The sequence below is a fragment of the Callithrix jacchus genome, chromosome 14 (genome assembly GCF_049354715.1).
Source record: "Callithrix jacchus isolate 240 chromosome 14, calJac240_pri, whole genome shotgun sequence".
NCBI classification, from domain to species: domain Eukaryota; kingdom Metazoa; phylum Chordata; class Mammalia; order Primates; family Cebidae; genus Callithrix; species Callithrix jacchus.
Genome location: NC_133515.1, coordinates 6,982,405 through 6,999,134, shown reverse-complemented (window position 1 = coordinate 6,999,134; position 16,730 = coordinate 6,982,405). Strand labels below are relative to the sequence as shown.

Sequence of the window (16,730 nt, the reverse complement as noted above, 5' to 3'; positions counted from 1 at the left end):
ACAACCAGGGACAAGCATGCAACTCTTCAAACACAGGCTAAAGGTCTCATAGCAGGAGGTTACTTACCAAATATTTGAGCCAAATGTTCCTCTTGCTCATTTGAACCTGATGCAAATGCAGCATCTTTCAAGCTCTTTTCTTGGGAATAGCCTATAGGAAAATCAACCACAGCTGTGATTAAGTCTTTCATTGGATCTTCAGATATGCTTTTTAAACTGATACTCTTCTGCATAGCATTTTGAGGAGAGCATCAAGCACTTGGCCTGATCCCCCCTATTCTGAGTGTCACAGAGCATTCATGAAGTGTCTGCAAGCATCTGAAGTTCCAACACAACACCAGGAGCTAAGTTCATTTTCACATGGTCTCTTGACAGACAATATGCATAGCCATTGAGTGATTTGTGCACATGGCAGGTTTAACTCTGCAGGAAAACTGGTAGAAAGGCCTACGTGGTGTATGCCGAATGATTTCAAGTACAACCACTTTGATCCAATAAAAGACAAATGCACAGTTCTCTGTTAATGAGACACTGATGAATCATTAAGACTAGATACACTTAATCATGCAAGCACTTTGGTAAAAACATGTTCCTCATAATGTATCAGCCAGGGGAGCATCGTAAAACATGGTGCAGTGTAAGCTATTGACATTATGCAGTAAAATATTCATGTCTTTTCTCAATCCAGTGGCTTATGGAACGCACTGGCAGAGTGATTAGTTACTAAATTGCTTTACTGAGAGTTTTATAATTCATGGCACATATAGCTGGCTTATTCTGATAGCTAATTACTCATTCTTACTTTTCTCCCTAATGCACATGATATCCACCTTACAGGGTTTCTCTGTTCTTTGTGTGATTTGGGGTTAATGTGCATTATTTTTGCATATGTGGCCAGCTGCTTTCTCTCAGCCTTGGCATTGGAGCATCAGTGCTGGAAGAGAAATCAACTCTGCTTCTCTGGGCAAATATTTTACAGAGGCTGGGGTGGAGTGACGGTGAGGGTGACAGGGAGGGATGTAGGAAGATTTTGCTCTCCCAAGCCAATGACTGGGGCACTCATGGGCAGTGATCTATAAAGTGTGGGCGAATAGAAAGTGATTAAACTTCTCAAAGCTTTTGTTACAAGGAACAGTGAACCCCACTTGCAAAACAGATTTCTGTTCTCTGAATAGCCTCCAGAGTGGCAGCACCTGCCTTACACTGCACATCAGGGATCACCCCAAAATACAGGGACATTCACACTGTAGCCTGTAGACTCCCATATTGGGTGGAAGATTGTAGAGAGAATTTCAGAGCATTCTTCACGTCTCAGTTTGACTTTGCCCCCCAGTAGTTAATTTAAGGAATGCTAAAATGCTAGCATCGCACAGTTGAGATAATACAGAGGTCTATAGAGGTATGAACATATATCATGTTAATGACAGATACTTGCTTTTTTGTGTGTCTCTCTTTGTAACGGATCTGACTGGTGTTCTTGTTTCATCAAATGGTGGGTCATATGGAACCTGAGAAAACACTTGCAGCACAATTTCATCTCCAGTGAAGCAAACAAAGGCATGTTAATACCAGCAGTATTTTGCTAAGTATCTAAAGCAGACTATGAATACAACGAATGCATAACACAAACTCAATAGATATTGGAACTTATGCTGTAAATGCCTTGTCTTAGGGAAGGAAACTCCAGCTACCTAAATCATTTCCAGAACATTTTTATTGCAGAGACATCTGGGGCAGCAAACACTGTCCACTAAAGATATATGACCCCAAATCTCATGATACTCAGTGTCCTAATTCTCCTTCCTGTTGTCATTCTGCCACACAAGCAGAATGGGGAGGCCCCCGATGACCTCAGAGAAGCAGCCTTTCCTGACTTCCTGCACTACAGCCACAGGGGCCTACCCCAGATTGCTGTGACAGAAAGAAAATAAACCACTCTTTGTTTAAGCTACTGTAAGTCAGGTTTTTAGGAAATTACAGCCAGGTGGCACATTCTTTTTTTTTTTTTTTTTAATTATACTTTAAGTTTTAGGATACATGTGCAGAACATGCATGTTTGTTACATAGGTATACACATGCCATGGTGGTTTGCTGCACCCATTAACCCATCATCTACATTAGGTAGTTCTTTTAATGCTAGCCATCCACTAGCCCCCCACCTGCCAGGTGCATTATTAACGGGTACGGCAACTATGGTAATACACAGACTCCCCTCACCAGGATGATCTTGGCCACTCAGTTTTATGACCCATTATTGTACAGAGGAACCAAGCTCATGCTCCTAAAGATCGTAATCCTCTTCTACAGTGGAGACTGGCCTAGACTGGAAGACTGCACATCATTCACACAAGCTTTCACCCAACCTTATCTCTGCAGAGAAACAGTACAAGGTGCTGGGGGTTCAGAGAGAAAGGTGACCTGGTGTGTGGTGTGCCTCCTCGAGCCATCTAGATGGTGGGAAAGGAGAACCAGACATGACACAGCCACACAGAGCTACAAAGCAAGGGCCAGGGAAGACAGGAGGGGAAGAAAAGAAGCTTGGCCTGCAGCAGCCAGAACACAGGTACATGGCTGAGCAGACTTAAGGAGGAAGAAGTGGGCCCTGCTGCTGAGGCTGGGTTCTGGATTCAGTTGACCGTAGGATTTGCTGAGACCAAGGGTCACTCCAGTTCACCAACATTCAATGTCTCTGTCAACTCCCCTCACCAACAATCTGGTATTCCTCATCTCCCTCCAGCCACAGGGGCCCAGTGTGTGACATGCAAGACACCTGGAAACAGCCTGTAGAAAACACTAACTCATGAGCTACAAGCATCATGAAAAGCCCTTGAAGCAGTCATTGAAGGGGTGATGCAGACCAGCCACAGCCCACACTAAGATCACACATGACTCACACGCTCCACCCCTCAGGGTGTCAGGTCCTCGTGCCGTTGAAGAAGGATGTGGAGCAAGGAGGCCGACACCAACACTTCCGTAGCATTGGGACTGCCTGGGACCTGACAGACCTAAAGGGGAAAGCTGTCCTCAGAGAGATTTGAAGCTTGTGTACAAATGTTCTGTATGAAAATTGCACCCACAAAAACAGGGGTGGGAACTATGGGGGCAGAAACAAAGCAGAAGAGATTCTATAAGCTCGGAGAGCTCTTTATTTATAAATCTGTTGCCAATTCATCCGGGTTACATTTTTGAAATGTGTTAAGTTCTCCTTCGCTTTTAAGTTCTCAGGCCTCTGGCTTCCCTGGGAAGCAGCAGTTTTACCTTCCTCTCTAGGCTTTCCTTGCTAAGCCACAGAAAACAGTCCTCACAAACCCCACTCATCCTGTATCGATTCTGAGTGCATTTCCGGGGCTGTCGGTTCTCAGTGGTCTCTATTCACTCGACGCCAACAGGCGCTCACCACAGAGACATCAGAAAATTAACCATCAGGGTCACCAGGACAATGAGGAGCTGCTCTCACCACCCCTCCTTGATGACCATGCTGATCTATGAGTCCCTGGAAATGCTGCCCAGCAGGAACCGCAGAGTTGAGCTGTAGCCTCCAATTCCAAGGCCCACCTGGCATGTACTGGGCAGGTCAATGGACTCTTGAGGGATCATGGGAGTTTCCCAAACCCCCAACCCAACTCCCATCTTCAGATGCAATCACCTGCCTCCTACACATATGGGGCTAGATCCAGAGACACTGGGGTCACCTGCAAGGCCGAGAACAAGGCTTCTGCCTCCTAGACAGCAGGTACTGAAGGCACAGCTAGGGGGACCGCAAGTGCTACCTGCATCTGCTCACTCATCCCAGCCTGGTCACCTGCCAGGCTGTCATCTATGCAGACTGCCCGAGGCCTGTGTGATGGTTTCAGGAGCTGTCCACTCCTGCCACGGACAGCTGCCAGAATGGAGGCCTATTGGGTGTCGAGAGATCTCTCTTGCAACCAGGAATGTGCAGGCATCGCTCTGTGATCCAAATGCCTCCTAACCCAAGGGGAAGCATCAGCGCCACTCTCCCTGGAGCTCCTTCCCACACCTAAGGCGACCCTCAACCTCCACTCCTGACGCAAGGCCCAGGCACCCGTAGGAGAGATTGCACTGGCATCTGGACAGCTTCCTTCAGCAGACGGCTGCAGTTAAGAACTCTTTTCTTCGTCTCAGCTCTCTGCTAAAGAGGGCTTCCCTGGGCCTTAGTTTTTCTCACATGTTTAACAGAAGGTTTAGAGTAGGGACCAGTGAGTCTCAGCCTGGTGTCCCCTGGAGTGTTAGAAAACTACAAATTCAAAGGTCTATCCCCACACCCTAAAATCTGATTCAGGGTGTGTGTGGAATGTCTCAATTGTTAAAAAAAGGATTGCCCCAGGGGTTCTCACGCTCAGTTAGGACTGACAACCAGGGCCTCAGAGCAGAAACTGGCGAGGCAGGTGTGCTGCAGCTGGTGCGAGGTAGCATCTGATGCGGCAGTCTCAATGAGCTCCCACACGGCCCTGCTCATGCTCAGTAGGGTCTTTTCCAGGTGTGTTTCATCTATATTTTGCTTAATTTCTTGAGACTTCGACACTTAGACAAACAGATTCTAGCCTCAAGGAAAAGCACCTGCCTTCCCTTCACAGCAGCAGAAACAAGTTACCTGGGAGACAATGAGGGCCATGCACACAACTCTTCGAATCCTACCTGAGGTTCCACAGGGAAGGGGTTGACTCACCAAATATTTCAGCTAAACTTTCATCAAGAATTTTTGAACTTGAGGAAAATTCGGGCTCGGTGTGGTGGCTCACATCTGTAATCCCAGCACTCTGGGAAGCCGAGGTGGGCAGATCACTTGAGGTCAGGGGTTCGAAACCAGCCTGGGGAACATAGGGAGCTCCTACTGCTACAAAAAATAAAAAGTAATTATCTGGGTGTCATGGTGTGCACGTATGGTCCTAGCTACTCAGGAAGCTGAGACAGGAGGATCCATTGAGGTCAGGACTTCATGACCATCCTGGGCGACATGGTGAAACCCCTTCTCTACTTAAAATACAAAAAAAAATTAGCCAGGCATGGTGGCACGTGCATGTAATCCTAGCTACTTGGGAGGCTAAGACAGGAGAATCACTTGAACCTGCGAGACAGCGGTTGCAGTGAGCCGAGATAGCGCCACTGCACTCCAGCCTGGGTAAGAAAGTGACACTCCATCTCGAAAAATTTAAAAATTAAAAATTAAATAAAATTAGTTGTGCTTTAGGCCAGGTGTGGTGGCTCACGCCTATAATCCCAGCACTTTGGGAGGCCAAGACGGGTGGATCACGAGGTCAAGAGATTGAGACCATCCTGGTCAACGAGGTGAAACCCGTCTCTACTAAAAATACAAAAATTAGCTGGGCATGGTGGTGCGCACCTGTAGTCCCAGCTACTCGGGAGGCTGAGGCAGGAGAATTGCTTGAACCCAGAAGGCGGAGGTTGCAGTGAGCCAAGATCGTGCCATTGCACTCCAGTCTGGGTAACAATACCGAAACTTCGTCTCAAAAAAAAAAAAATTAGTTGTGCTTCACAACTTTGTGAGAATATTAAAAACCACTGAATTATATACATTTTAAAGGGTAAATTTGGCCAGGCATGGTGGTTTATACTTATGATCCCAGCACTTTGGAAGGCCAAGGTAGGAGGATCACTTGAGCCCAGGAGTTTGAGACCAGCCTGGGCAACATAGTGAGACCCCTATTTCTACAAAAACTTAAAAAATTAGCTGGGCATGGTGGTACACACCTGTGGTCCCAACTATTTGGGAGGCTGGAGGGAGGATCCTTGGGCCTGGGAGGTTGAGGTTGCAATTAGCTGTGATTGTGCCACTCACTCCAGGCCCAGGTGACAGAGGGAGACCCTGTCTCAAAAATAACAATAAATAGAAAAATAAAACAAAGGGTGAATTTTATGATATATTATATCTCTACAAAGTTGTTACTATTTTTTTTTTATTGAGGGTCCCACTCTGTTGCCCAAGCTAGAGTGCAATGGTATGATCATGGCTTACTGCAGCCTCAAATTTTTGGGCTCAAGTGGTCCCCCTACCTCAGCCTCCATAGTAGCTGAGACCACAAGCAGGCACCACCATGCCTGGCTAATCTTTTAATTTTTTTGTATAAAGACAAAATTTTTTGTATAAAGACAACATTTTTTGTATAAAGACAGGGTCTCATTACGCTGCCTAGGCTTGTCGCAAACTCCTGGGTTCAAGGGATCCTCCTGCCTTGGCCTCCTAAAGTGCTGGCATTACAGGATGAGTCACTGTACCCGACCACTGTGCCCTTTTGTTTTGTTTTGTTTTTAGACAGAGTCTCGCACAATTGCCCGGTCTGGAGTGCAGTGGTGATATCTCAGCTCACCGCAACCTCTGCCTCCCAGGTTCAAGCAATTCTCCTACCTCAGCCTCCCAGTAGCTGGGATTACAGATGTCTGCCACTATACCCAAGTTTTGGGGGTCTTTTTTTTTTGTATTTTTAGTAGAGATGAGGTTTCACCATGTTGACCAGGCTGGTCTCAAACACCTGACCTTGTGACTCACCTGCCTCCGGCTCCCAAAGTGCTGGTATTACAGGCATGAGCCACTGCACCCAGCCAATGCTGTTATTTTTTAAATAGTGAGAGTGTATAGATAAAATCAGGATGGTTAATTAGCACATGGTGGTTCTTTATACTAATCTTTCTACTTTTGCATATGTTTGGAAATTCTTACAATAAAAAGTTAAAATATGCCACTGTCCTATGGAGCTCTGAATTCTGAGAAAACTTCAAAGTTAGGAAAACATTTTAAGTTACTCCCTTCTCCCAAGTAATAAACCCTGAATGGTAGATTTGGGGGGGTAAAGAAGGTAGGGTAGTTAGACTATGTTCCCACAATATGGGAGGGAACACCCTCCTCTGCCCAACTTAGACTCAAAGTGAGGCCTATGTTTCTCTACAGCTGCCACAGCTATATACCTTGGATCAAGCAGAGAGCAAAGAAGAGGGCCACGGCTCTGGTCATCTTTGCCTTAGTCCATGAACCAGCAGGCAAAAGCCAGTTTTCTGAAGATTCTCCAGACTCAGCAGCTTCAGGACTCCAGGATACCACGGAACCCAATGGTCTGTGAAGTCACACCAGGAAGTGAGGTGGGGCCTGCTCAACTGTGGGAAGGGGAAGGGCCTCTGTGTGTGGACAGCAATGGGGGCCATCCTGGTGGCCCCGAAGTGATTTTCTACTCACTTCCCTTGGCTCCCTACTGTCTTCTTCCATCCTGCATATCCTGAAGGCAACAAGATATTAACCAGAACTCTGAAGTCACAAGTGACAAAAGCTCTACTAAATTGGCTGAAGCAAATTAGAAGTAGCTAGAATAGCCAGAAAAATCCTATCAAGACATCACAGCCAGGCGTGGAGGCTCACACTTGTAATCCCAGCACTTTGGGAGGCTGAGAATACAGGAGGATAACCTGAGGTCAGGAGTTCCAGACCAGCCTGGCCAACATGGTGAAACCCCATCTCACTAACAAAGTGTTGCTATTTCTTATATTAGGTAAAATTATAACACCAAAAATAGCATCAACCAACTGATATGCCCATGTTGTTACTCATGTATTATCACTATTTCCCCTTATTACATTTTATAAGTATTAAATTGTTTTCAAAGGAAAAATCTTTCTATTTTAGTACCTTGTATTGCACTTTTTTCTAGCTTGTTCTCCATGTTCATTTTGTACTGGGTCCCACAAATTATGTAGCCTGCCCTGCCCTTAAGCCTTCATGTACTCACAGTGTGTGTTCCATGGCTGAGATGGCAGAGATCTTTTAGGGGAAAAACTTGCACAAAGAGTTATATAGGGCCGGGCACAGTGGCTCATGGCTGTATTCCCAGCCAGCACTTTGGGAGGTGGAGGTGGGTGGATTACTTGAGGTCAGGAGTTCAAGACCATCCTGACTAACATAGTGAAACCTGGTCTGTACTAAAAATACAAGAATTAGCTGGGTGTGGTGGCAGGTGCCTGTAACCCCAACTGCTTAGGAGGCTGAGGCAGGAGAATTGCTTGAACCCAGGGGGTGGAGGTTGCAGTAAGCCAAGATGGCACCACTGCACTCCAGCCTGGGTGACAGAGCAAGACTTCATCTCAAAAAAAAAAAAAAAGAGTTATATAGTAAAATTCTAGATAGCTCAGGTGTCTTCGTTTGCTAGGACTGGTATAACAAAGTCCCACAAAATGGGTGTTAAACAACAGAAATGCACCTTGAACAAGGTGGGGGATAGGAACATCAACCCCCCATGTGTAACTTTTGACTCTCTAAAAACTAAATTACTAGTAAACTACTATTGATCAGAAGCCTTACTAATAACATAAACAGTCGATCAAACATATGTTGTACGTTTTCGGTATTATATCCTGTATTCTTACAATAAAGTAAGCTAGAGAAAAGAAAAGATTATTAAGAAAATCCTAAAGAGCTGGATGTGGTGGTGGCTCACACCTGTAAACCTGAAGGAGGAAAGGCAAAAAACAAACCTCTTCAACACTGAACTGAGAAAGGAAGTGGCTTTTTATTTGGCTGGGAGCTGCAGGGGGCTACAGCCTCATTCACCCGGCTGCCCAAGAAGCAGCCTCTTTCCCCTTTTACAGGCTTACAACGCTAAAGGAGAAACTGAGGTAAAACTATGTCATTGTTCATTGGTGGACATCTGACCTTACAATGTTTTGGCTTCATTGAATTGCTAGTTCATATGCAGTATGAGTGGGAACAGACATGAAAGGGAGTGGGATCATTGCCCACTTTGAGAATCTCACTTACCATTTTTTAAGTGAGAATTCACACTCTTACCCTTAGCTTCACTGTCGGGGTTTTCTGGTGAGACAGATTGGTAGTGGTTCATGTAATAGGCCTGCGCTGACATTTTTTTCTTGAACTGCAGCAGTAATAAATCCTTTTATTACCTGAAGGAGCAAGGGCATTAAGCAGGGGAGCAATATGCATGCTCCTATCATCAGGAACACACTTACAATAATGGTCTTGAGTCCTCCTATAGCAGGAAACCAATTCCCAAACCTTGATCCAGGGTCAAACCCATGCCAGATCTGTACAGGTACATGTGCCAGTTTTGTCATGTCCCTTACAATAGTTTCAACCACCTGAGCCTGGTCATCTATTTGCAGGTTAAATTGAATTTCCCACATACCCCTCCTTCAGCTGCCAGTAGGTAATCTAAAGTCAGTCTGTTCTGGTAGATGACATTTCTCATCTTGGTCTCCTGCCATGCCAGGGCAGTTATCGCCTGGGCAATTTTGTTGGTCAGGATTTCCAGAACAGCTTGCAATTGAATGATTCAATGAAGCATGTAGATTGGAGTGCAATAGCCCCACGAGCCGTCCTCCGTCCATAGAGCTGGCCCATAGCATTGTATTATTTTCTCAGGGGGGCATTTGTCATCTTTTCAGTCCCCTATAACTATGCTTCGCTTGTCTCATGAAGAGTAGACAGGAAAACCTAACAATTCCCCAGTTCTTATGGGTAATAGAAAGAAAGAGCGCTTGATGGTGCCAAGGATACAACTGCCCATCCACTGGTCTGGCAGTTTGGTGTAGGCCCTGTACCCACATATCCAGTACAAGCCAGGAGGGTTACCCAGTCCCGGTAGAGTTCCAGGTGGGTTCAGGTACACCAGTAAGGTGGGAAACTTTTGGAAAGGGCTGGTCTTGGTCCTATCTAAACTCCACCACGTGATTGTTTTCCTGCTTTCATTATATACCTTCTGTCCCAAACAGTCCAGCTTTCCCACTGGGACTATCATACCCCTTCCTATTCTGGCCAGACAATATTGTCCAATGATGGAGGTTTTTAAGATCTAGAAGCGGTTACTCAGGCCCTTTTGCACATAGGTCACATTAGGAACAGGGTCAGCAGGCACAAGCTCATGTGCTTCCCATGACCACTGGTCCCCCACAGTAGTTCCTTCACACACACACACACACACACACACACGAAGAATGCACTTTTAAAGTCGTGGCCACATTCTCAGCTAACTGAAAGAACAAGTTTCTTTATTTCTGGGGAAGTTCTGGAACTGGTTCATTCAATATATCATTAAAAGTTTGAAACATCAGGTGGGGTGATTATTTCTGGATATTTCCCTGAATTAGAATGTTAACCATGGGGTCCAGTCCTTTTTCATTAATTTCCATTATTATATATTTTCCTTTCCTCCAATGAGGATTTAGAGGATTGGTGATTGTTAATTCTAATGGATTAGAATAGCCAGAGGTACAGGAGAAGCTACTCTTCCCCTTTTGGAGATGGACTGGGTTATTTTTTTTCTTTTTAAGATGGAGTTTCACCATGATGGCCAGGCTGGTCTTGAACTCCTGACCTCAGGTGATCCACCCACCTCAGCCTTCTGAAGTGCTAGGATTACAGGCTTGAGCCACTGCACCCAGCTGGACTGGGTTATTTTTATTATTTTTTCAGGTGGCCCAGATGACACATGACCAGTAGTTACAACATGAACACTGCATGGCCATCAGTCATGACAGATGTATTTTTTTCTTCTATGTTTTTGACTATTTCCCAGAGAAGACAGATGTATTTATGCTCTGCAGTATAGCTTCTTTTTCAACCAAGAGAGCCACACCCTAGTCCTTGCTTGTTACTATTGAGAGCTGCACAAGCATCAAATTTTATGGTGACCTACTTAGGTATTCCTTTTTCCTTAGCTTTTGTAAATACTTGTATCCCCTAAGAAGGGACCAGTTCTCAGCCTTATTTCAAATATGGTGGACATGGTAGGTTCAAATGGGTTATAACACACATCAGGTTGGTTGTTCCCTGGGCTGCACACCTGGTACTGGGTAGCATTATATAAACAAGTTCCTTTGAGGGTTCCGGTGCATTCATAGTAACTGTAAAACAAGAGGACTATGGTAACCTTTTGCTTTACCTTGGTAACCTTATGTATGCACTGGGAACAATCCTCAGATGGGAATTTTATATTTACTGGGGTAGCAAAGATACAAGTCCGCAGTCCAAAGAGGAGTACCTGTCCCCTGGGGGCAGTCCTCATGCTTCAGCCATGTGTAGATCAGTCAGCTTCCAGGGTGTGACTGGAGCAGGGCTCGTTGTCTGGTTTTTTTAAGGTGATCTTGCATGGGTTATGGAGATTTGGCTTTGCTTCCCAGCTGTCTGGCACTGCAGGTTTCACATGGCTGTGATGGATCCACACAGGAACTCCCTCGACCTTCACAACAGCTGGAGTTGTTAGAATGACAGTTTGGGTCCTTTCCACCTCAGTCGTAGGGGAGATGCATTCCAGTCCTCATCCAAACTTGGTCACCTGGTGAGAAAGAGTGAACTGGGGAGAAGAAGCTGACAGGGAATTTTTTATTGACTCATTTAGACACCTTTTTTTTTTTGCCACCTTTTCTAAAGCCTGGAACTGCTGACATAATTTAGTAATTTAGTTTCCCCTAATTCCCAGGGAGTTCCTGGGAGTCCCCAGAGAATAAGGGGAAGCCTATGATGCAGGATTTCATATGGGGAATATCCAGTTTTTTTAGAAGGTGTACATTTAATTTGAAACAAAACCATAGGAAGGACCGGCACCCACTTTAACCCTGTCTTCTGGCACACTTTCCCTAAGCTATTTTTAATAGTTCAGTTCATTTGTTCCACTTTGCCTGAACTCTGAGGCTGGTAGGCAGCATGTAGTTTCCAGTTTATTCCTAGCATTTTCACCGTACTTTGCACAGGTCAGCTATAAATGCAGGCCCATTGTCTGAGCCTACTCACAAAGGCAGTCCAAATCTAGGGATGATGACTCTTAAAAGAGCACAAGTCCCTTCACAGGCCTTCTCAGTCCGTGCTGGGTCGGCTTCTACCCACCTGGAGTAAGTACATACCTGAACCGGCAGATATCGGTTACCTCCACACTTCGGCATTCCAATGAAGTCCACTTGCAAGTCTTTAAAAGGAGCACTTCCATAAGCCTGGATTCCTGGTGGAATTGTAGGTTCTTGTCTGGCATTGTGCTGTCTGCATGTTACACACTGTTATGTCACTGTTTTTGCTAGTGCAGATAAATGAGACATGTAAAAATACTGGCCTAACAGTTTTTTAAGGGTTTCTTGACCAAGGTGAGAGGTTTCATGGACAGCCAAGACCACTGCAGGTCCTGGCAGTTGTGGCACTGCTACTCGTCCGTCTGACAGACATATCCATTCTCCCTTTATTTCCTTTCCACCTTCAGTTTGAAGGAATTTTCTTTCCTTCTCTGAATAAACTGGCACCAACTTTGGGACCTGGGGCAGTGGGGGGGAGACAACTGATGCCCGATGTGGGATAGATGCTGCCCTCTGAGCCTCCACATCTGCATGGGCATTTCCCTGGGCTACTGTGCTGGAGGTTCACTCATGTCCTCAGCTGTGCATGACTGTCAGCTTTTGGGGCTTTTATTTTTAAATTCTGTCCCAAAGTTAGCCTGTTAGCCTCTTGTGCCAGTAGGGCAGTGGTTGCTAAGGCTCGTGGACACAGGGGCCATCCCTTGGAAACTCCATCCAGTTGTTTGGACAAGTATGCCACAGGTCAAGACCATAAGCCCACAGTCTGGGTCAGGAGCCCTACTGCCATTTTTTCTCTCTCAGACACATACAGCTTAAAGGGTTTTGTCAAGTCCCGCAGTCCCAGAGCCGAGGCAGACATCAGTTGTTCGTTTTTTTTTTTTTACTGTGAGAAGGCCCCCTGCTGCTCCAAGCGCCACTTAAACAGCTCTCCATTTCCCCTTACTGTGGCTTCATATAGGGCTTTAGCCAGAACTGCAAAGTTAGGAATCCACAGCTTGCAGAATCCCACTGCCGCCAATAATTCCCGCACCTGCCTCCAATTCTTCACCAGCAGGTTACCGATAACCTGCTTCCTTTTTATTCCTAGGTTTCACAGCCCCTGCTGGAAAGTGTAGCAGGAGTAGCCACGGGAAACAGATCTCTCGGACACTGAATACAGGAGGAAGGAGTTAATTCAGCCAGGAGCAAGGTGACATAGTTGCCTAACCGCCAAGCTCCCCTAACAAAGGAAGCCTATCTTTATATAGGCTTATACTTTAGATGTTACACTTGGAAGAATCTTAGGTTTGTAGCTTAACATATGAAAAAAGTCTCAGTTTACAGTCTCAGGAATTACATATGAAAGTGTTTCAGTTTACAGTCTTAGGACTGAAAAGGGGAAGTTGATCTGAGATGCCTGGATCTCCCTCTTCACCCCCTCCTTTGAGACCCTCACCACTTTATAATATTAGTGAGTGGTCTCATTTTCATTCTCACTTTCCAGATTTTCTGAAGAAACCGACTGATAATGTGTCATATAATACACTTATGATGTCATTTTTTGGCTAACTCCAGTAGTGATGAATCCCCTAATCATCTGAAGGAACAGGGGGAGTAGACAAGAGAACAGTAAACAAACACCGATTATTATTAGAACACTTATGATGAGGGTTTTGAATCCTCCCAAGGATGAGAACCAACCTCCAAATAAAGACTCAGGGTTAAATCCGTGCCACACCTGTACAGGCACGTGGGCCAGTTTGGTCCTGTCTGGCACAATATCGTCCACTGCTTGCCCCGGTCATCTATGTGCAGATAGCAGTTGATTAGATTGAATTTTCCACTGACTCCCCCTTCGGCTGCTAGCAAATAATCTAGGACCACCCGGTTCTGATAAATGGCATTTCTCATTTGAGTTTCTTGTCGGGCCAAGAGGGACAGAGCTTTGCCTGTTTCATTAGAATTTCATTTGGAAATTCATATTTCCAAAATAGCCTGCAACCGGATGATCCGGTTGAGCATGTGAATAGGGGTCTGGTACCCCCATGAGCTATCCTCAGCCCATGTGGCCAGCGCATAATACTCAATAATTATCTCCGGTGGCCACTCATCATCTGTCCAATCCCCTATTTTTAGGTCTCTCTTCTCCCTAGCAGAGTAGACTGGATGCCCTAACAGCTCACCTGTCTTAACAGATAATAGGAAGAAAGAGGGCTTAATGATGCCTATGACACAGCTGCCTGTCCATCTCGCGGATCACACACCTTATACCGAGTACCATTATATAAACAGCTTCCCACCTGTCCATCTCGCGGATCACACACCTTATACTGAGTACCATTATATAAACAGCTTCCCACCTGTCCATCTCGCGGATCACACACCTTATACTGAGTACCATTATATAAACAGCTTCCCACCTGTCCATCTCACGGATCACACACCTTATACTGAGTACCATTATATAAACAGCTTCCCACCTGTCCATCTCACGGATCACACACCTTATACTGAGTACCATTATATAAACAGCTTCCCACCTGTCCATCTCACGGATCACACACCTTATACTGAGTACCATTATATAAACAGCTTCCCACCTGTCCATCTCACAGATCACACACCTTACACTGAGTACCATTATATAAACAGCTTCCCACCTGTCCATCTCACGGATCACACACCTTATACTGAGTACCATTATATAAACAGCTTCCCACCTGTCCATCTCACAGATCACACACCTTATACTGAGTACCATTATATAAACAGCTTCCCACCTGTCCATCTCGCGGATCACACACCTTATACTGAGTACCATTATATAAACAGCTTCCCACCTGTCCATCTCGCGGATCACACACCTTATACTGAGTACCATTATATAAACAGCTTCCCACCTGTCCATCTCACGGATCACACACCTTATACTGAGTACCATTATATAAACAGCTTCCCACCTGTCCATCTCGCGGATCACACACCTTATACTGAGTACCATTATATAAACAGCTTCCCACCTGTCCATCTCGCGGATCACACACCTTATACTGAGTACCATTATATAAACAGCTTCCCACCTGTCCATCTCACGGATCACACACCTTATACTGAGTACCATTATATAAACAGCTTCCCACCTGTCCATCTCACGTATCACACACCTTATACTGAGTACCATTATATAAACAGCTTCCCACCTGTCCATCTCGCGGATCACACACCTTACACTGAGTACCATTATATAAACAGCTTCCCACCTGTCCATCTCGCGGATCACACACCTTACACTGAGTACCATTATATAAACAGCTTCCCACCTGTCCATCTCACGGATCACACACCTTACACTGAGTACCATTATATAAACAGCTTCCCACCTGTCCATCTCACAGATCACAAACCTTATACTGAGTACCATTATATAAACAGCTTCCCTTCCATGTTCCCGAACATTTATAAGAACTGCAGGACAAAAGAATGGCAGTAACTTTTACATCCTACCTGGTGTACATAGAGGGCATTCTTCAAAATTAATGTTCCTAGTGTGCAAGTCAAAATATTAAGAAGAACAAGTCCCACGATGAATCTCCTCATGCTTTGGCCGTGCGTGGACCAGCCAGCTTCCGGGATGTGGCTGGAGCAAGGCTTGTTGTCCTTTTTAAGGTGATTCTGCAGTCCTTGCCTTGGTCTAAGTCTCAGCTGTTGCTGGTTTTTACACTGCGGTGGTGGATTCAGTCTGGGATTCCCTCTACCTTCACGGCTGTGTGATTGTTCTGGATCAGGTCTGAAGTCCTTTCCATTGTGGCTTTAGAGGGGTTGTACTCCCGTCCTTTCTCCACACATGATTACCTAGTGAGAAAGGGTGAACTGGGGAGAATAAGCTTATAGGACATCTGTCATTTACCCAGATTGAAATATCCTGGGCAATTTTCCCTAGAGCTTGTAACCGCCGTCCTAACTCAATCTCCCCCTACTCCCGAGGAGTTCCCAGGAGTACCCAGAGTATGGGAGGGGGCCTATGATATAAAATTTCATAAGGGAAATATCCTGTCTTCCTAGAGGGGGTGCATCTAATTTTTAATAACCCCAAGGGAAGTGCCTGCACCCACTCTAATCTTCTTTCCTGACACACTTTCCCTAACCTGTTTTTGATGGTCCTGTTCTTTTTTTCCACTTTTCCAGAACTCTGAGGTGGGTAGGCAGTGTGCAGTTTCCAGGTGATACCCAAGCCTGTTGCTGTTTTCTGGACTAAATCTGCCACAAATGCTGGTCCGTTGTCTGATCCGATGCACAGTGGCAGTCCAAACCTAGGGATAAGATCTCGAAGCAGCACACGGGTTACTTCATGGGCTCTGTCAGTCCCACCCAGAGTATGTGCACACCAGGACCCACAAATACTTATGTTCCCCACACTTGGACATTTCAATAAAGTCTACCTGGATATCTTTAAAGGGAGCTGCTCCATAAGCTTGAATTCCAGGGGGAATAGTTGGGCCCTGCCTCCCGTTGTGTTGCCCACATGTAATTGCATTGCTGTGCCACAACTTTGGTCAAGGCTGCTAAGTGTGAGATGTAAAAGTACCAGCCCAACATCTTTTCAAGTGACTCTTGACCTAAATGAGTGGTCTCATGTACAGCTTGTACAACTGCGGCCCCCACAGCTGTGGTGCTGCTATTCTTCCATCTGGCCACTGGATCCATCCTTCTTTAATGAGTTGCCCCCTTCTGTCTGGAGAAAGTCTCTTTCCTCCTTAGAGTAAGTAGGTATTACATCAGGGATCCGGGGAATCAGCAGGGCTGTAACTGCTGTTCGGTAGGGGGCAGATGCTGCCTTACTAGCTGCTGAATCCGCTCGGGAATTTCCCAGGGCCACGGAGTTGTGGGCCCACTGACGTCCACGGCAAGGCATGACCGCCACCCTCCGGGGCTTC

At 45.7% G+C, this 16,730-nt stretch overlaps 1 protein-coding gene across 9 annotated transcripts in view; it reads right to left on the bottom strand.

The window, feature by feature from the left end:
* C14H2orf92 (chromosome 14 C2orf92 homolog) overlaps nt 1-16,730 on the bottom strand; it is a 44,829-nt gene that overhangs the window by 16,853 nt on the left and 11,246 nt on the right. Inside the window, exons 3-9 of one of the 9 annotated variants that reach the window (XM_078348694.1) lie at nt 15,301-15,648; nt 11,019-11,972; nt 8,810-8,922; nt 6,943-7,088; nt 4,688-4,855; nt 1,436-1,537; nt 68-151 (exon numbers count right to left, since the gene is read on the bottom strand). In XM_078348694.1, the coding sequence (XP_078204820.1) occupies nt 68-151; nt 1,436-1,537; nt 4,688-4,855; nt 6,943-6,988 (400 nt within the window). In that variant the 5' untranslated portion in view covers nt 6,989-7,088; nt 8,810-8,922; nt 11,019-11,972; nt 15,301-15,648. Of the gene's footprint in view, nt 1-67; nt 152-1,435; nt 1,538-4,687; nt 4,856-6,942; nt 7,089-8,809; nt 8,923-11,018; nt 12,045-15,300; nt 15,651-16,730 lie in introns of those variants that run through there. The other 8 variants (XM_078348691.1, XM_078348693.1, XM_078348696.1 and 5 more) reach the window with 8 other exon arrangements.